Source organism: Microtus ochrogaster, unplaced genomic scaffold, assembly GCF_000317375.1.
Source record: "Microtus ochrogaster isolate Prairie Vole_2 unplaced genomic scaffold, MicOch1.0 UNK21, whole genome shotgun sequence".
Classification (NCBI taxonomy): domain Eukaryota; kingdom Metazoa; phylum Chordata; class Mammalia; order Rodentia; family Cricetidae; genus Microtus; species Microtus ochrogaster.
Window position 1 is genome coordinate 4748303 of NW_004949119.1, and position 20910 is coordinate 4769212.

At 43.1% G+C, this 20910-nt stretch overlaps 1 protein-coding gene across 16 annotated transcripts in view; it reads right to left on the reverse strand.

The window, feature by feature from the left end:
* The window catches only part of Kcnma1 (potassium calcium-activated channel subfamily M alpha 1), a 738489-nt gene that overhangs the window by 191368 nt on the left and 526211 nt on the right, over window positions 1-20910 (reverse strand). For all 16 annotated transcript variants that reach the window (XM_026789548.1, XM_026789554.1, XM_005367704.3 and 13 more), the window contains exons 11-14: window positions 20433-20538; window positions 17542-17624; window positions 13640-13709; window positions 7149-7304 (exon numbers count right to left, since the gene is read on the reverse strand). In XM_026789548.1, coding sequence (XP_026645349.1) covers window positions 7149-7304; window positions 13640-13709; window positions 17542-17624; window positions 20433-20538 — 415 coding nt within the window. The remainder of the gene's footprint in view (window positions 1-7148; window positions 7305-13639; window positions 13710-17541; window positions 17625-20432; window positions 20539-20910) is intronic.

Genomic DNA, 20910 nt, shown 5'->3' on the forward strand with positions numbered 1-20910 from the left:
CATGCCTGCAATCTTAGTGCCCCTCACTAGACGCTGTACTGTGGGGGACACTGGCGCATGCCTGCAATCTTAACACTGGAGAAGGAGAAGCAAAAGATCATGAGCTGGAGACTAACCCAAATTATATAGTAAGACCCTGTCTCAAAAAAAAAAAAAGAAACAAAACAAAAAAACCCCAAAAACCAAAGAGGTGCTGTGCAATCTTTATAGATTGGAAGTTCAAAGTGATGGAGATGTGAATTCTCCGAAAGGTGATTCAGAAACCGAGCCAATTACCTGACGTAGAAGATAAGTGAGAAAAATAGTCTGTTTCTTAATCTGTGCCCTGGATACATGAGAGTGTCGAGCTGATGAATATTTAACAAATTAAACATTTCTTACAAATACCCTTTTCTGTTTGCATACTATAGTTAAAAGTTTGGTTTTGATCTCTTTGCAAAAAAACCATTCTGACATTTTTAAAGATGGTCTCACTGAGAATTTTATTTTGAGCAAAGACAAAAAGGGTTTAATAGAAGTCAAGCATCAACTTAGAGGAAGAACATTCTAGATAGAGGGAATACAACAACTATCGCTCCTCAGCCAGAAAACGGAATGTGAGAGACACACTTGGTTCAGGACAAAAGTGTGCAGGACAGCACTTGGGGCACAGGGGTCAGCAAAATCACAGGAACCTGGCAGCTTAGTACCTGGAAGGCAATGCTACTATATTGGTGTTGAGGAGACTGGATGACATGGATAGACTTAGGCAAAAGGCTGACATGTTCTTATTCATGGCTGGGAAGATTGAGGAAACATGCTGAGTCTAGACGCGAGCAGCTAGAAGGCTAGTATCTAAGAGATGGTGGTTCTTTGGATCTAGCAGTAAGAATGAAGTTGGTGGGAAGTACTCAGATTCAGGGGTTGTTTTCCAAGTCAGGGTGGCATGCTGAATTTAATCTGGTGCCTAAGGAGGCTTGGGGTGGGTGGGGAGTCTCAGATGGCTCCAAAGCTGAGTGTTAGGAAAGATGGCATTGTCAGCTGTGGACGGCGACATGGAGCAGCATAGGCTCCCTGGCAAGAACAGGGATTCAGTTCTGGAAAATGCTAAATCTGTGAGGAGATGCAGCATCCAAAAGGAATGCTGAGTGACAGTTACATGGATTTGCTGGGTTGTAGTTGGAGGCATAAATCTGTGTAAGATGATATATATCATCTGTATATCTACGTTATACTAAAATATTTTATATTCCTAAAGAAGTAAGAGTGGCTGCATTGGGAACTGTTTCCCACGGGTGAGAACCCGCGAAGACACCCCATTCTCCTTGAGGGGTATCATCTACAGGTAGTAGAGTCAACAATATTTGTAAACCACAATCTTCTACTAGGTGGCTTTGCGTCCCAAGACAAACTCTTTCTTAGCATTCTGTCCCCAATCCCAGTCTTATCAGCTGCAACTTTGGCCTGACTAGTGATCCTGACAATCTCTAAATTCCTACCAAAGATTGAGATATGCTTCAGGCATGCCGACCTAGACACTGGCTGCAGAGTTTCTGCTCATCAGGAAGTAAGAGCGAGTGAGTGGCTGTGATTGTTAATTGTACGTGTTAACTTGGCTGGGTCATGAAGTTCCCAGATATTTGGTTATTGTTCTAGACACGGCTGTGAAGGTATTTCTGGACAAGTTAATATTTGAGGTCGTATAGTAAAGAAGATTACCTTCCCACTGTGGGTGGGTCCTATTCCGACCATCAGAAGCTGTCACAGAACACAAACTATGAGTCATTAGAAATTTGTTCTCTCTGTTTTACAGTCTGGGGGCATGGGTGTTTTTCTGGCTTTATATCTGGACTGAAACCTATACTAAGTCTCCTTACTTCAAACTGATTGACGCTATACCTGTGACTCGCCAGCAGTTCTAGTGCAGACATTGTGACTCAGCTTTTGTGCCAAGAGAATCAACTTGGTGTAGTCAACATCTCCCTCTTTTAATTGTAGATAAACAGATGATAGAGGCATGCATTGATTAATGATGGGAATACAAGTGAAAAAGGTTTTAGTGGGTAATTTCATCATGTAAACATCCAAGTATGTACTTTCACAAACCAAGAAGAGAATGGCATCGCTGCATAATATGGGACTCCTGCGATATATGTGATCTGCCATTGAATAAAATGCCATTATATGGCACATTACTACATGTATACACATTCACGCATCACAAACACAATTGGTTCTGTTTGGCAGAGAGCCCTTTTTCACTTGCCTTTCCCCAGGAAAACCTTTTAAGCAAGTCCTCTTGACAGCCTAGTCCATTCTTGATCTTGTCATAGTCTAATCTAACCCTTCTGATGCATTCACTCTGACCGTTACAGAAATGGCCAGAGCAAAAGGTGAACCAGACTCACTGATAGGGCTATGTAAACATATGCCACCCATTCCCCATCAGAACAGAAGCTTCCTGAATCTTAGCAGTGCTTCTAAGCCATAAGCGCATTGCTGTACTCTGTGTGCTGGGATATATGTGCCTCTGGAAACTTTATTGAATCAATGGTTGCCATAAAATGAAGCCTAGAAATTAGGCCTCGTAGTATGGTGGTTATACTTGCTAAGAAAGTGTCTCATCCTTAATCCCTTTTTGGTATTCTCAAGGACAAACCTGGAATCAATTCTTGCGATTGTCAATTCTAAGCTACCTGCCCTGGGGCAGGATAAAGTGAAGTGGCTGATTACAGTGCCAAGTTTGTGAAGGTCATTAGGGGAATAAAATAAAATAATATGAAGTATTAAGGGCAAGGTTTGGATAAGGGCAATTATCCAAAGGTCTTTATATTTCCAGCTCCTAAAGCAGATTATTTTTATACATGGACTTGTACAAACACCCACCTGTGTACAAGTATAATCCAATCTAAATATACTAAATTGATTCACTTTAGTCGGGCATAGTGGCACATACCTAGGATGAAGCTGGAAGATTGATTAAGCCCAACAGCCTGCTTATGTAACATAATAATATCCTGTCTCAAAAACATAACAAAACCATGATTTTCTTAACTGCATTTAGTGCCAGGACTATGTACTGATGAAAGTTGACCTCACTGCGCAGTAAGAACAATGAGGAACAAATGGTTTCTGTGTCAGGTCATGAGCACCTCAGCCAGTCAACAGTCCAAGGAGTACAAACTAGACTCCTGCAGTGCTTCCCCATTTAGGCATAGAAAGAACACCAGAGAAAGCTTTGCTGTGCTCAATACCAAGAACAATTCACCCAGGACTGCCGGTTCTTATAAAACAAGAACAAACAAAAATAATACAAAACCCTACTGTGTTACTTTTCTGTTGCTATGACAGAATATCATGATCAAGACAACTTACAAAAGGGAACATTTATTTGGTTTACAGTGTCAGGAGAAAGTCCACCATGATGGAGAGGTATGGCAACAATAGGTAGGTAGGCATGGCAACAAGAGACAGGCATGGCAGCCAAAGCCTGAAGCCAAAGGATCATATCTTTAACCAGGGAGAGAGTGTAAAGCAGAGAGAGTGAATCAGAGGCTCTCAAAGCCTGCCCCCAGTAACATACTTCCTCCAGCATGGCTCTACCTCCTATAACCTTCCCAACAGTACCACCAACTGGGGACCAAGTGTTCAACTATCTGAGCTCAAGGAGGACATTTTCCCCTTTAAACCACCATACTAACCTAACAAATTTTCTCCATTCTCATAACTGACTTTCTTTACAAAGAAACTGCAGATTACATGCCCATGCCGTGCTGCAGGGTATTGTGTGTGTGTGTGTGTGTGTGTATGTGTGTGTGTGTTAAATGACAAATAAGCAGAATTAAAATAACTGGCAATTGTGAGACCTATTTTAATGTCCTTAATTGAAAGTTTCAGTGTTGAAAGAGAAGCAATTTTAAGAGTCAATCAATTTCATAAAGAAACCATACACACAAATGCACAATCCATCATGTCCAAGAATACTTTTTTCTAGTATAAATAATAGCTTTGTTCATAAAAAATGGAATGTCAAGGCCCAACTTGAAACTCTGTAGGCTGAACAGGAATTGGAAACTACATAGATGAAAAAAAACAAAAACAAAAACAAAACTCCAAAATCAATGGTCTTAAAGTATGGCCCACTTATTCAGGGTTGAGGTGATGGCAGACAAGCCTAAACAAGTCCATTGTTTTGGTCTTTCCAGAAAACATTAAGGAGACTCTTCCTGAAATCTGAGAAGAAAGTAGAAGGAGATCAGAGGGTTAGGGGTAAACAGGAGGCCCCAACCAGGAGATAAGTCACAGGCACCAAGACATCTGCTGGCTCTGATTAAGGGATATCAAGGGTGAAAATGATTCCTTGCTGGAAAAAAAAAATTATCCTGCCCTGCAAACAACCAAAGAGCTATAGGAGGCCCGGATACAAACCTGGGCCTCTTTCTGAAAGGTATCGGATGTCTGGTTAGGGTGGATTTATAAATACCACTGAACAGTAGGGAAAATGCATTGAAGCATGTTCGGAATAAATTAACAAAGAGGGAAATAGACAAAAAAAGCCAGAATTCCTATAGTAATTATCAAAGCTAAAGAATGAATTACTCCTAAAAGGTAGGTTAATATATCAATGAATTCCAAAATATTTAGGTCAGTTCAGAGGTACCATATCCAAATGAAGACTAGGTTTTAGAGGGTAATGGGTTGCAGCCCCTCGGTTGAGAGAGACTAGTATATTTCTTCTCATCCCCAGTTCAGGTCCCTTTTACAAATTATATATCCGAGTGGCACCTCTATCTTCCATTAAACCTTACTATTTTTAGCTTGGGTCTTGGACTTTAAGTCCCGCATATAATCAAGGGCCCCAATGATAGCCACTGTGCTTCTGCCTGTGATGCATCTACACTGTCGGAGTCTTTCTTTCCTTTCTTCTTTGCTCAGAGGTAAAGTATAATACATTCTGCAGAACTAGGAAAGAGATAGCATTTGCCCAGCAAGTGAGAAGGTGAGCTCGCGTCTCCCTACAGCTTTGCAGAAACACTAAGTGTTCCCGAAGGATGAAGTACTGCCAAAGCCTCCTCCAGATGGAAGTGCCGGTGACTTCTCCACGACAGGTTACGAGGGAGTCAGGGAAGGAAGTGATTTCTGTAAACAAGAATCCATTTACAGATCCCCTTCTCCACCTGCACTCATCCTCAGACGAAACAAGCAAATGCTTTGTATTAATATAGAAAACACCCTGAGGATAGGGTAACAGCATGGTTTCCGCCAGCTCCTAAAGAGACAATGGCTCTAGGACTCAGGATAAGCACACATAGATTACAATGAAGAACGGGGGAATACACTAAGTGAGACTGTCCTTACTCCGAATTTTATAATATAGGAAAGGAAGTCATGTTACTTGTAGACTATGCCCTTAGCCAATTCTAACACAAAGACCACCTCTGTGTCAAAAGGTCATATCCAGAGAGCTGCCTCCAAACATGGGCGAGCTGGCCCTGAACAAAAATAATGCAGTAATATAACCCTGGGAGGGAAATGTGTTTTCAGTTATACCAGGGCCTGGTCCAGCCTTTCCCACAGGCTCTTCCTAAATAGGAACTTGGCAAAGGGATTAGTGGAGCTGGAAGGGACGTCCTTGGCTTTAGAGGTGAGGCCCGTCAGAGTCCCAAGGAAAGTCAGGCAGAAGTTCTCTCCCCTGGTAATAACACTGAAGAATCAGTGTCACAGCCATTTTATTAATTTTCTTGACAGGCAGATCTAGTTACCATGCAGGCACCACAAAATCAAAACATACGCATGTCAAGTGGCCCCATCTGTGGTGGGGCTCTGCCAAGGCCCATGTCACAGCAACACAAGGAAGCAGAGCCCAGTTCCTCAGACCACGTGCCGGGTCCTGTGAGCAAGCCTCTGCTGGAAGAAAACCACCAGAGCTCCAGTGAAAGAGCCAGGGCGGTTCTCTCGGTGACAGTTTGTTAACCTAGGTCTGGACTCCTTGGATGGAGCAGACAAGTCCTGAGAAACACATGGCTACATCTGGCTTTGGTGCCCCTTCCTGAAACACAGCTACACAGACCTCCCTGCTATTTTCATTCTGCCTGCACTCAGTTTCATCTATGCAGGGCAAAAGCAGCCTGGATTAAAGAAGACATTTAGAAGCACACGGTGACTTTATTTGTAAGTGGGTTTGAACTTGAAGTTCTGTTGAGCTGGGGTCTAGGGGTACAGAATAAACACAGAGGTTATATTTTAAATCGAGATGTTATTCACTATAAGCACGGCTACAATTACGGGAGTGGGTCCAAGCCAAGCTATTCTTTATGTCATACTATGAGCACTACCTATTGGCTAAATAATGCCAATGACATAGGTACACAGGATGGAGGCCCGACACATTCCAGCTCTAAGTAGCACAATGCACAGTTGTGGTGCACAAGCCTGACTGCCGAAGCCCATACTCCGGAAACTTGCTTAGTTAGGCACCTAGACTCAGAGGCACTCAAAGCTCTAGACCCTGGAGAACAGAGTGGGTTCATCCTCTCTTCCTGAGTTGGCCCACCAGCCATCTGGAGACTAGGAGCGGCTGCCCAGTGAGCTCTGACAGGGAGATGAACACATCCAGACTGCACGTCTCTTGGGGTGAAGACTTGGTTCATCTTTTCTTTCTCCATTCAAACAGCCATGGCATGTCAGCCTTGCCGGCCTCCTTGATTGCGCACAAGTAAATAAATGAATTATGTTGTTGGGGTTTGGGCTTCAGCACAAACACATGGTCTGCATTTATCCCCACAGTGAGAGGTCCACCAGCCACTCGATAGAAAAGAGCGAAATGATAATTCTTTTCTTTAGGCGCTCTGGTGCCATATGGAATGTATATAAATCATATTTTTGTTTTAACAGTGGAGGCTTTGTTGATAGATAAACATGTGGTTTATCTAAAAAAAGAGAGAGAATTGTGCTTTGAACAATCATTTAATGGCCACGGATGTGCCAAATAAAAATAAAAACATAATTTTGAAAGGAGCTGGCCTCATTCCCAAATCTGTAACAAGGAATTTCTCCTCAAGCAGAGAAGTTAAAGCCCGCCGATCTGTTTTGAGTTTAAGCTGTGCTCTACTCAACCCCACGACAAATGGAATCCTAGGCTAATGTGCTCTAATAAGACAAGACGTTACCTTTATGAATGACCTCATAGAGAAGAGGTTGGCAAGCATTGTGGAGAGGCCTTGAGCCAGACAGCTCTGGGCTATGAAACCCAACTTGAGCTCTGCGAGGCATATTGCGTCATCACCCTCTTTCCAATTCCAGCTGGGGATGTTGAGCAGATGGGCCTGTGGGAATAACAAGAGGTATGAGACCCTGTTCTGCTCCTTGTCTGAGTGTCTGAAAACTCTTCTGGGAACTGTTGCCCTGTCCAAGGACACTGGGTCATCCAAATTCATCCATCCTTCCATGTGCCTCCGTCTGAGGCCAATGGCTAGGTTCTCCGCTTCTATTCAACAGACTATGGCCTTTTGGCAACGTTACTTCTACATTCAAGGTCCACATTTTCCCCTCAAGTTTGCTATTTAGCCAGAGTCAACCCAGAAAGGATTTTTCTCTTGTGAGACACACAAGCCCCCATTATTAAGAAGTCTAGTTAGCATTTTTTAAAAGCGGCTCTCAAGTAGTATGAAATTGCCGGATGTCTATGTGTCTGCATACTCTTGGATTTTTTTTCCTGCCTTCTCAATACTCTAGATCAGTGGCACCCAAAACTATAGTGGGTACCTGCATGTCCTGCAATGTGTACAAGACCACAGGTTGCTGGCCCCACCCTGCTGAGTTTCTGCCTGTATAGATCTGGGGTGGAGCTGGAGAACCTCCAACTCTATATGTGGGAGGTAATGCTGCTTCTCTGGAGGTCACTGTGTGGAACCCATTCCCCTAAACCACCACAGCACAGACATCCTGCAGTCTCTCACAGATGGACTGTCCTATTTTGCAGTTATGTCAGACCTGAGCTTGGAGTTCCAGAGGCATGCTCATACTAATTTTTGCCAGTGGCACACAGCAGAGAGTCGTACATGACAGAGTAAGTGAAAAAGTTGAAACTCAGGAAGTTCTCTAGTGTTTGGTGATTAACAACAATAACAGCAGAAGATAGTTTCAAGGCTTAAATATCAGGGACAGCACTTGTGTTCAAAAATATCCATTATATAAATTTGAAACTTGAAAGCAATCTAAGATAGAGTGTGTGTTAGAGAAAGAGAGAGCTGGGGACAGCGTTTAAGTGTGTGGGTTACTAAAACCTCAATTAGAGACCATCGGATACATGAGACTGAAAACCAAAGTCTCCAGAGCAAAGGAAATGACCCTTTTATTCCATGTGAACAGGCCACATTCATTCCACGGGATTTGATCCAGTCTTAGTAGTCAAAATTGAAGAGGGAAAGTGATCAATTGAATAATGACCAGAGAAAAATGATGAAGACAAGAGAGGGTGAGTGTTCTGCAAAAAGTCTTTTGGGAAACAGTAAAAAGAGTCAATAATCTCCAAGATTCAGGGGACACGATCCTCAGGGAGAGAGAGCAGTCATCATATCTGATGCCTCAGGTTTGCTCTACTCTGTGCTAGGAGCCAGGATAGGACCGGCCTGGCATATACTTAAAGAAAGCAGAGGGGTTTGGCTTATTTCACAATGGAACTTTCTAAGGACGAAATATGACTAATAAATGGAGGTGGCTAGTTTAAACAACAACAACAAAAGCACAAAGTCTTTATTCCTAAAACTTAGCATCTTTCCAATATGCTAGAGTAAATCATGTTTTGTACAGGAAGTTGACCCAGAGTTCTTCTAAGTCCCTGTACATGCCAAGTCTCTATAGCTCTGAAATTATATCTCCCTATGCATCAGCAAATGGAAGCAGCAAAAAAAAAAGCCTTCCCTTCATCTACAGAACGAAAGAGGCCATTTGCAAAAGAAGGAAGGAAGATCCCATTGTAGAAACAAAGAACAGAGACCAGGACTTCTCACTCTGCTTGGAGAAACTCTACATTTGTGAAATGTCTGCGTTTGCAAAATCTAACTCTGTGACAGTCTCCAATCCCAAGCCTGCAGTGGTTACTGCTGAAGAGACAACCATTTGCTCCCTAAACAAAGTATGGTTAAAACAGGCCTGTGTGTGGGCCACAGAAGAGTGGGATTTGTGTGGAGTTGAGCACCACGGGGTCTTCTGCACATCCCACACAATGCTAACAGAAAGCCCCACCATCTTTCCCATTTCTCTCCCCATTCTTCCCTGGCTTATGCCATCAGTTTTTTCATTTTACTTTCTTGGCATGATACAAAAGAACTTCAGCTATGTGGAGAAATACTCATATGAGAAGAATGATAAATGGTATCCAAGTGATGAACTTGTCTGTGACAAGAGATCCGGGTGGTCTAGTCCCAACAGAGACACCACATACCCTCCATGCCTTCTTCAAACAATTGAAACTTTGCAGTCCTATCTCTATGCCATTCAAAATATGAAGCTCTGGCATGCAAGCCTTGGGTCTCTCGTGTTCTATGTAAAAGCCATGTTCGTTCCCAGCTTCCAGTGCCTCCTTTCTTGGCTACTGTATTTTTTCCAGTCATGGGACAGGAAGTGAAGCTGAACTGCCAATGGCCAAGAGGGAAGGCTGTGTGCATGAAGGCAAAAGAAGATATTGACCCAGAAACTAATTTTTTTTCTTTTTGGAAACTTCATCCTCTTCCAGTTGAGGGAAGTTGAGTCTGGTGAACAAACAAAACAAAACAAAAAACCCAGCAGCATTTCCACACAGGAATCTGGAGGCAAATTTCTTCTAATTTGGCAAAGAAAAAAAGTAGGTCCAACATTAATCACACACCTTCCCCCGTTTATGCTACTGGAACACCCTTCTTTCATTCCCTGGAGAAGGACTATAAAATGTGCTGTCCGAGGAAGGTGGGAGGAATGAATTCTGGCTACACTTACTTCTCCTACCACACACTCAGCAGTAGAGAGATGCTGTGAAGTAAGGAAAGCGAAGAGTCTACTAGTGGAAAACCCGCAGTATTTGTAGCCTGCATCTTCAGTCACTGACCGCTGAAGGACCACATGCTAACAGCTTCATTTCCAGGGAGCTACTCTCTTATGAGGAAGTGGAACCTTTGGGAGGTAACCATTAATAGAGGGTCTTTGAGTCATTGCCTAGCAAGAAACTAACAGGACACCAGTCAGCATTTTTTGATTTGATGGCAATGAATTGACCCATTGCTTTCCACCAGTCTTTCCCCGAATGATGTGTTGCCTTAGCACAAGCCTACGAAAGCAAGGTCAACTCATCATGGCCCAAAGTTTCATTGTTAGAATGACAGGAAGCTGCCTGTGATGATTGACAGAATCTAGACTCATCTATGAGCAAGGCCTCATGGCATGCCCGTGAGGGATTATCTTCATTCTGTCATTGAAGTTGGAAGACCCACCCACTGTGGGTAGCACCATTCCTTGGTTGGAATCCTAAACTATGTAAGTGGAAAAAAGGGAACTGAGTAACTGCATGTATTCATCTCTATACTTCCTGATGGTGGATGTTGACATAATCAGCTACTTCAGACTCCTGGAAGCTTGACCTCCTCTCTAGGATGGACTGAGCCTTGAGCTGTGAGCAGAAATAAAATCCTCGTTCATGTAGGTGCTTTTGTGAGAGTATCCTATCATAGGCACAGGAAAGTTATGAAGGCAATAATGAACACAATTAAGCCCCACATGCAAGCAGAGACAATGGGGATGCTCAAAGAACTGGCATCTATCTGTGCTGGAAACTTGGTTCCTAGACAGAAACAAGAAGCTCAGAAAATAAAACTACCAATACCAGGTGAGTTATTAGGAATGACACTTCTGTCCAGGGTGTCATCATCCTGTCTTTGGAGAGCTTTCCCCACACTATCAGCCAACACACTCTTTCATCTTCATTCAGAGAAGGCCAGCTTTTAAAAGTTCTCCCTGTAAAACATGGCCACTCTAAAGAGACCCATTTTGTAGAGCCCCATCCCTCCCCTGGGAACCACAGCGTGGTTCTGAGGGCTACTGTCCCACTTAAATAGAAGGCGGCAGTTGGCTGTCCTGTCCTAGTTTGCCGGCTGCTGAGTGACCGTGGTTTGTGCTGGCCAGAGGTGATCTGTCTAGGACAGAGTTTTGACTCCCGCTAGTCTGAAGCTACACTGCGCAGCTAAACTGCACAGATGGCCCAATGAAGACCAAATGAGATAACGGATGTCAAAGCTCTTTTAAACCCATAAAACAGGACACAAATGTCTGTAATTATTATGATGACAAACTCAAGGCCAGCAGTTTCCCTGTATCCCTCTAGGCACCACAAGATCACCCTCGTTACATCACTGGGGTTTGACATTGTTTTTATTTCAAGCCTGCTGTCCAATTGTGGGAGCCACTACCGCCTCCAGAATATGTCCTCAGTGGCATAGCTTTCACACAAGCATCGGGTCTTTCCTAAGTGCCTGTATAAGTGGGGGGAGTTCTACGTGCATCTCAGATGAGCACAGAGAAAAAGACACGAGAAGAAAACATTGGAAGAAGAGTGTGTGAAAAGGGTAGGTCATCTTCAGCAACTGCAAAAATCACAAGTCAGTGTGAAAAACTGTCTACTAAAAATCTGCTAAGAATGACCTAAAGACAAGAGGATGACCATTCTAACAGGGGGATGGGAAGTAACAGAGGAAAACGTACTTTGTCAAAATTACTCTATCACTGTATCCTTACTAATCTAACAGTGTTCTGAAAATGATTTTGCCTGACCCAGAAACCCAAGGAGCGTGAGTGGGATGGTTCTAAACGAGATGGGTTTTAAGCAGACAGTCCTGGGCCTGTTGATGTCTTCATCACAGTGTCCGAATGATTGTATTGGAGAGTCTGTCCAAGATCTCTGGGTGGCTGTACTCATGTGAATACTGACCAGGTACCATCTGGCTCTGAGGCCAATCAAGTTGCTTTGAGTTTGACAAGAATTACACAGCTGAAATCCTCTTTAATTTCTTGAAGATGCTACATCAGCACCCGTTGGAAAGAGAAGAAAAGGAACTGACATCCCTTTCTAAACATACAACATTAATTTTCCTATTCAGTCTAAATTCAGCCAAAAATCTAAACAATCGCTTAAAGCACTCCCACACTAAATGAAATTTCAAATCACAAATGAAAGAAGGAGTGTTCCTTGCAGCAGGAGCTGTCACCAGTCACAGCCTTGCTAACAAAATTCACCTCCACCTACAGAGGCTGCTGTCAAGAACTTCAGCAGTTGATGCCTGGGAGTTACCAACAGGCCCCTTACCGCAATCTTGAGTACTCAGAGACAAAGAGAGGTGTCACCTTCGGTGCCCACCACCAAACCCACTGGCTGGAGAGTAACAGAATTTCCAATAGAGCCACCTGCCGAGGGCTGGGCAATGGTCAGCATTGGGCAGCAATTCCAAGCAGTGGGCCAGCCGCTGACAGCAGGACCCACTCAGCAATAGCCTCTGATGGGCCTCCACACAGCTAAATGGGCCAAAACTTGCCAGCAATTAAGAAATAATAGCATGGTGCTGGTGACATTTGGCAGAATGGGGTTTTCTCTGGGACACCTGATGACTTGTTTTGTAGAGAATATGGCCTATAAGATGGGGCATGCTGTCACACATAACCCTGCAGGGAGTTATTTCTGTTCAGACAGGACACCTGGCCCCAGGTGCTGAGAAGCCTCCAGTCTCTCAGCTCCATTAAGAAGACAACTGGTACCACATCAAGTAGAACAAGATGCTACCTTCCCTCCTCCAAAGCTGTCTAGAGCTCAACCCCAAGCCAAGTGAAGGAGTGCTGCCTTTGATTAGACCTTTAGCTCGGTTTCAGTGAGAGGTGATTACAACAGCAACACTAACTCTAACGTCTGAGTTCTTTCTAATCAGGCCCCATCGGAAGCTGCCACACTGGGAGCATTGCTTTAAGTATAAACTTTAGATAAACCACTACTTTCCCAAGTATAACTGGGGAGATTCCCAATCCGAATTTGAGGATAATGTCATGTTCTGCTTTCTTTGTTCAGTTTGTATTATGTTCTTTCAAGTGCACTTGGCCACACAGAGAGAAATCCTACCAGTTATCTGGCACAGTCTCTACACCTTCCTTGATCAGTCTCTAGGAACACAAAATCAGATTTTATCTTCACAGCTATCCTACCCCCTAAGTAGCAGGAAGAGTGTTAATTACAGAGTAGTTGTTCAATAGATATTGACTGAATGACTGCAGGACATAGAAATGCAAGTTGTTGGGACTTAGTTATGGACAGGATCTAAGAACATATCAATAGTTCTGAACCAAAGTGTTCAATAGCTTCTTCTTGAAAGAATAAATTACTCTAAGAGGTGACAAAGGCACCTCCTCCCATTGACCCACCTCAAAAAATAAGTTGATGACCCTGAAGGAATGTCCTAGGGAGAAGGGACATTTTAACTACTGCATATCTTTGCCAGACCTCGGGGCATGGTACCTGTGTCCTTACATGAACATGTATGTCCTTACATGAACATGTATGTCCTTACATGAACATGTATGGAGAGAGAGAGAGAAGGTGCTAGCACCCAAGGTCTGAGGATGGCTCCAGGCCTGGAAGCTTACCACGTACCTTGTTATGATACTGCAGCATCTGAGTTATGATCCTGATTTTCGGGTGGTAGTTCTTTATGGAGATCACTCTGCAAAAGAGAAAGCCAGAACTGAGCATGCTCTGTGGAGCCCACAGAGTAGAACGGAGGACTCATCTCATCAGGTAACCTTGGTCAAGCCAGCAACCAGGGCCATCCACGGGCTTGTGTCCAAAGAAAGAATGTGTTCTCCTCACATTACCCTCCAGGACCATGACAAACATCAGAGGAGGCAGAGCAGTGAAGTACACTTGATAGATGGAGGCTGGTGACCAGGACTGTAAGGCCAGACTTGCCTACAGAGCAAGTTCAAAGCTAGCCTGGGCTACATGAGAGTCTGCCTTAAAAACAAAGACGAAGGACTCCTGAGACACGTAGAAGATAGACTATGAACCTGAATGGACTGGAGATGGCAGCTTCTGATGTTTACAGACAGTTCTGGAGGTCTGCAGTCCTCCACACTGCGTGTAAAAACCTCTGTTCTGTGTCCAGTTAACAACCTAAGACAATGACGACAACTCAAACAGGCCACCTGGCAAGTGGCTCTGATTTTCACATTCCCTTTAGACATCCGCATAAATGTGATATTTAAGCAGAACTCTTGGGATATGATGGAGGACTCTGCCTTACACAGCATAATGATGACTTGACCACTGGTTCAAGTTAAACACCAGCACCCTAAACATACGGTTTATTGCCCTCCATCCTTTACTGAGCCTGGGTGACCCTACCCACCAAGTTTCCCTAGCATCCCCTCTCCTGTCAATCACACTGCAAAGGAAAGAAGGAAGGAGCCATTGAATGGAAACACCTGGCTTCCAGCACAGCCGTTGTGCTATCGAACTGGGTGACCCTGAGGAAATCCCCAGGCTCTCTGTTTCTGTCTTCTCATCTGGACACTGGGGGCAACCTCACCTGCTCTGTTTACTTCACAGGCTTGGTATGAGGAGCAAATGGGAGACCAGATGTTAAAATGCTTTGAAATCATTAAAGCCCTTCTCCACGTGTAAGTTATGGTTTTTGTCATTCCCAACCCTGTCAGGGGTGACATTGTACATTTCCTTCTGTGACAAGGAAGGCTAAAGAATGGAATTCCAGAGAAAGGGCCACCTCCTAAGCCTCCTCGGGAACGCAAGCTCAATTATCACAGCCGCCCCCACAAATTTCCCACCCAGCTCAGCGCTTCCCTTTGCCACATTTTCTGCAAAACTGGAGAGAAGGAATCAGACAGCAGCTTCATCTGAAGAAACCGCAACCAAAGAAGTGGGGAGATGGCTCCTTAGAAAGCCGTTCTCTGCGGAAGTACTTCCTCTCAGTCTCGAGGGAGGCCATGTTGACCTCTGCTTATAACTTGGGGTATTTGTCAGCCTCGGTAGGCCTCTGAGAGCCTCTCAGCTCCAGACAACTTTTTGTATTAGTTCGTTTCAAATGACTCTTTGACATTTTAATTTCAAAAACAGCATATTGGTCTCATTAATCTAAGGAGGAATATACAAATAAAAGAAAAGCTGAAGCCACATTTAACCTTGACTTTCCCACTCCCGTTTGGATCGTTTCCCCAATCCTCCTTAGTGGATGGCTTACGTACATTCCGGAAGCCCTCTGTGCCTAGTGAGCTCTATACTGTGGCATCCCACCATTCTCCCTGACACCTCTGTGTGCTCACATTAACCCTTTATCCTCAAAATTCAAGCAAAATATTTAAATTATGGGAAATGTCCATTTCAAAATTTCCACAAGTTTCTATTTTTCACCACTGAGGAAAAATAAAAGTATATATGCCAGGAACTTCTCTGTGAGGTCAAAAACATAAGCTTCGTGCTCCTGGTTTCTTTGTTTGTAATAAGGAAAAAGATGGAATCTTGTCCCTGGAAGAGCTATATTTTTAGCACTTAAAATGGCAGGAAAAAAGTCTGTCAAAGGGTAGAAATGCTGCTTAGTTCAGAAATGACAGGGGACACATTCTAAACTGAAGCTGACCTATGCGGTCGCTTTCCAGTGAGGCCTGTAGGGAGATGAGCTCAGGTGTGAGCCCACTGCATCTTCTTGGCAGCCTGGCAAACCAAGTCTTACTAGAATGTGTGCACAAATTTCCTTAAAACATTTAATGGAAACTACTGCCAAATAAAAAAGGACTGGAAGGAAAGACGCTCATGCCAGATAGTTTCCTCCAGACAGAAGGTCCAGATACTGACAGGAAGACGGGATCAAACTGAATGCACCAGAGGAATTCTGTATGCACATGTAACTGGAGAACACTAATTAAAACGCAAAGAAAATATTCACAAGCATTGTAAAAACCCAAAGGCAACTTCCCGACTCTCACCTTGGGGTAAATCCTTGAGTCCCAGGAAAACAAGCTGCAATTAGCGTTTGGGCTATATGTCTGGTCCAAATGATGCCTGTTCACTGTTAGGTGAGAGTTGTTGGGACTACAGCCGGAATGAAGCAGTTTCCTTAGCCCAGGCTCTCTCTAGAAAATTCTCTTTATTATCTTCCCCTACCTCAAGTGACTATTCTGCAATTTATACCAGAGAAAAGACAAAATCTAAAAGGATTGCAGCTAAGGAGAGCAAAATGTTCAGATGTTTTGGTCATTTTTCTACAGCCAGGATACGATGAAAAGTTTGTGGGAAGAACAACAGCTAAAGAATCTTTTCTTTTTCTGAAATGAGAGTAAGTTAGGGTCTTAGAGTAGGGTTAAAATTAGCCTTTGAGCCCGGCGGTGGTGGCACACGCCTTTAATCCCAGCACTCCGGAGGCAGAGGCAGATCTCTGTGAGTTCGAGGCCAGCCTGGTCTAGAAGAGCTAGTTCCAGGACAGGAACCAAAAAAAGCTACGGAGAAACCCTGTCTCAAAAAATAAAAAAATAAAAAAATTGGCCTTTGATAGGCCTAGCCCATGGACAGATAAGGCATTAACTATTAGTGTTCTAGATTTTTTTTTCTCTCCATACCATGATCTATTTAAAAACAAACAAACAAACATGAGGAGTGGGGAATTCAATCCATAAAGAATGGAAACATAATCTATATAATTCAGTATCTCGGAGATCCATGCTAATATTAAAATCACTCATCTGGGGAAACTGAAACAAGTTAATTAACTAATCACTTTCAGAGCAACAATAACCTGATGCACACAGGCTGGGGAAGTACTAACTAGGGGTTTCTTAGCCTCAGCTATTGGCATTTGGGGTCAGAGAGTTTTCTAGATGGAAGTGTGCTATACAGATTCCAGCAAGACCAGCTGCTTGCAGTTTCAAATGCAAAGATGTTGAAACATGTTGAAAAAAATACCTCCTGTAGGTATTTTAAGGCCCTTCCCAGTAAAGACATCCTGGATCCAATTCCTTTCAGAAAACATATTTTTTTTAAAAAAATGGAAATTTGGGATTTTATGTGTATGAATCTCTGTGTGTAGGTGTAGGTGTGAGCTCATTTGAAGGCAGAAGTCAGCATTGAGTACTTTTACATGGGGACCACCTTGCCTTTTTAAAACAGGTCTCTCAGTGACCTGGAACTCTTTCCCAAGGCAGCTTGGCCGGTGAATCCCAGGGACCTGTTGCCTCTGACTAATAAGGATTCAAGTGTGCTTCAGTTTCTAAAATTGGTTCTGGGGTTCAGACTCGCGTCACTACATTACACAGGAGGCAGGCACTTCACCAACTGAGCCATCTCCCCAGCCCTGTGCTCACGGCACTTTTATTCAGACCTGAACCTATTATTCATTTTCTAGTTCTTTCCCTAGGAACCTGAACTCCACGAGCAGTTCGGAGCAATGGACACTGCTCTTCAGCTCTACCAGCTCCACACAGGAGCCATGGTTGGCCAGTGATGAAGGGAGGATGGTCGTCCGAGACAGTCCTGATGCCAGGAGTTACCTCATGATGTTGGAAGCGTCTTCTGCATCCGGGTCAGCGCAGTACTTATTGGCAAGGATCAGGCATGCATCTGCTGACTCTATCTGAGAGACCAAAGGAAAAAATCATAACAAACACAAACATAGACAGACACACACAACTGCAGTCTCTCTGTGTTGATAGCATTTAGAGAACCTGGTGTTTTGCAAGGAAAGGGAAAAAAATCATGAAAAAATTATAGTTTTGTCAAAAGTGTAGTTTGCAGGTTGAGTCCTTGATACAGAACAAACATTCCAGCGTGAACCTGAGTAATTCCACACTTCATTTGCCCTAGCTGCTTACAGGCATATTTGCCAAAGTCCGTAAATTCACCTAATGGAGCTGTTCAATCTCATTCCCACTTCCTGTTTAAACTGTGTGCCATCATCTTAATTAACCAGGAAATAGAGTTGGTGGGTTAAGCCCCTCCCCTCAGGTTAGGACGTGGACAAGAACAGTTACAGATTCAGCAGAGTAGACTGGACCATCCAGGGGCTGGAGAGACGACTCAGGGATTAAGAACACTTGTTGCTCTTGCAGAAAATAGATGTTCCGCCAGGCGGTGGTGGCGCACGCCTTTAATCCCAGCACCCGGGAGGCAGAGGCAGGCAGATCTCTGTGAGTTCGAGACCAGCCTGGTCTACAAGAGCTAGTTCTAGGACAGGCTCCAAAGCCACAGAGAAACCCTGTCTCGAAAAACCAAAAAAAAAAAAAAAAAAAAAAAAAAAAATAGATGTTCCATTCCCAGCACCCACATGGTAGCTCACACCATTGAGAACTTCCAGGGCATCTGACTCTCTCTTCTCATCTGTAGGCTTCAGGAAACAAGAAGTACACATACATGCATACCGGGAAAACACTCATACATATAAATTTAAAATAAGTAAATCTTTTTTTAAAAAAATCCTTTATCAAACTTTATGTACATTTTCATTACGTGTGTCCCAAGAAGGAACTGGAGCCTTGAATAGATCACGGTTCTGTGCTGTTTACTGTTCATTACTACTCAGGTATTCAAAAGACAAATAATTTATATAAATGAAATGATACTTTGCAGATGGATCCAAAAGGCAACCTACTGACTTATCCTAATGTGAGCCAAAAGGAGGGTTATTCCTTAGACAGACCGTGAGTTTGATGTGCTAATAATTGCTTGCATTTAAACTAGGCCTATGAACAAAAGCCATTTTCTCCATCCTTATGACTTAGGTCATGTCTGGATAATATTAAGAGGAACTAGCCTACATACGCATGAGAATTCACAAGCTGACCTGGGTCTGCAATTCTCCTGCTCAGAATGTTGTACTTACTCGACTGTTTCAGCATAGAACTGTTCAACAGGAGGGCTGTAGTTCTGTCCCCAGTATGTCACACACTATCTCTGGGTTTCTTTAATAATATGAAGAATTCATACAAATCCTTCTAGATTTTCTATGTTTGCCACTATAGCAATTACAGAACTGCTTGGTGACCACAGTTAGCATTTAGGCTTCCGCAGGTTCACACAGTATTAGTGAACTGCCACTGCCACACTAATGTGGAACACACTTACTAAAACTGTGTTAAATGAATTAAATAGCAAATGTCAGTTTATTGTGTCCCTTCCTTTTCTAAAGTCTTATTTGTACTTTATAAGAAGATGCCAATTCAAAAGGGCCCATGAAGAATACGGTTAACTTATTACCAAATGGTGCAGAGTCTTTTTTTTTTTTTTTTGGAAAAGGGAAGCACAAATGTTTTATAGCTTTGTGTAATTTTCTTTTCTAACATTTCTCTCAGATATAATTAATGGATTTGAAAGCTATGCTGAGTTCAATTAGGTGGAAATTAATCATCTTTGCTGTTACATTGTGCATGGCTTTTTAGTCATTCAACGTTAATTTTTTATATTTACTTAGTATTAGAGAAAGTGGAGTATAAAAATCACCCACTGTTAAACTGGGTGGACCAGAGTTTGGGGTATACATGTTTAGTATTGTAAGAGTTTCTTGGTTAATTGTTCTCTTGATTAGCACGAAGTGTCCCTCTTTGTCTCTTCTGGTTAATTTTAGTTTCAAGTCTATTTTGTGGGATAGAAGGATATTGGTGCCTGCTTGCTTTCTGCACCCATCTGCTCAGGATGGCTTTTCTATCCTGTCTCTTTAAAGAGGTGGTCATCTTTGAAGGTCAGACAAGTTTCATGTATACAACAGAAAGATGGCTTCTTTCTTAATCCATTCACATAATTTGTGTCCTTTGACTGAGGAAGTAGAGCCCATGTTTTATATTTCAAGTTATTATTGAAAGGTGTGCATTATTGCTATCAATTTGTTATTCTCCTTGCTGTTTGTGACCTTAGCCCTAAATTGTGCTTCAGTAGTTGTGGCTTCATTGTTTCTTTTCCTAGTTTTGTGGAATTGTATGTGCGTGTGTGTGTGTGTGTGTGTGTGTGTGTGTGTGTGCGCGCGCGCGCACGCGTGCGCATGTGTGTGCCCATTAAAATGAGAGGACAATTTGTGGGAATTGGGTCTCTCCTTCCACCAAGTAGGTCCTGGAGTTTAAACTCAGGTCAACAGGCTTTGCAATGAATGCCTTTACCCACTGAACCATGGAGATGAGATAGCCCCAATTTAACATTGGAGTCCTACTTTGGGAGTGGTTGATTTAGAAGAAAAGAGGAAAGTAAGTTCTATATTAGGATGAACGTAAGTGTGGAATACTTAGAGATGGTCTAGCGTGAGCAAGCAGAGCAAGGTCCTGGGGTCAACGAAAGAGTGTACTGGGGTTAGTAACATCTGAGTTACTTGTTAATGGTTTAGAAGATGGCTCTTGGCTACCCCAGGAATCATGGCCCCAACCCTCATGAAAGAGTAAAGACATTTATTTATCCTTACCTTGACCCTGGCAAGATCGTGGGGATTGAGGACAGAACCCTGATAAAATTCCACCTGAGTAAAATGTCGTTTGAACAGGGCCTCAAGCTCAAGGTTAGGGGAGATGCTGCGCAGACAGAAAAGAAACAACTGTTAAAACAACATAGTGGAGATCCCAGACTCTGGGGCTCCCTTACTTTTAATTTCTACATAAAGACCTGAACAAAGGCCCTAACCTTCAGAGAAACCCCCTTCCCTGCAAGAAATAAGCAAGATATAAAAGATTCATATTTAGGAGAAGTAAACTCTACTGAAAACAAACCCAGAAGTCTCTGACCTTACAGAAGTTGGAGCCTATATGGTAAAGTATCTTCCTCTTTGTTACCATTAGAAATGTCACAGCTATGACATCAGTGTGATTGGTCATTACTTATATCAACTTGACTGGGCCACTTGGAAGGCCCAGATTAAGGTGATTTCCAGGTATGTTTATGGGGGT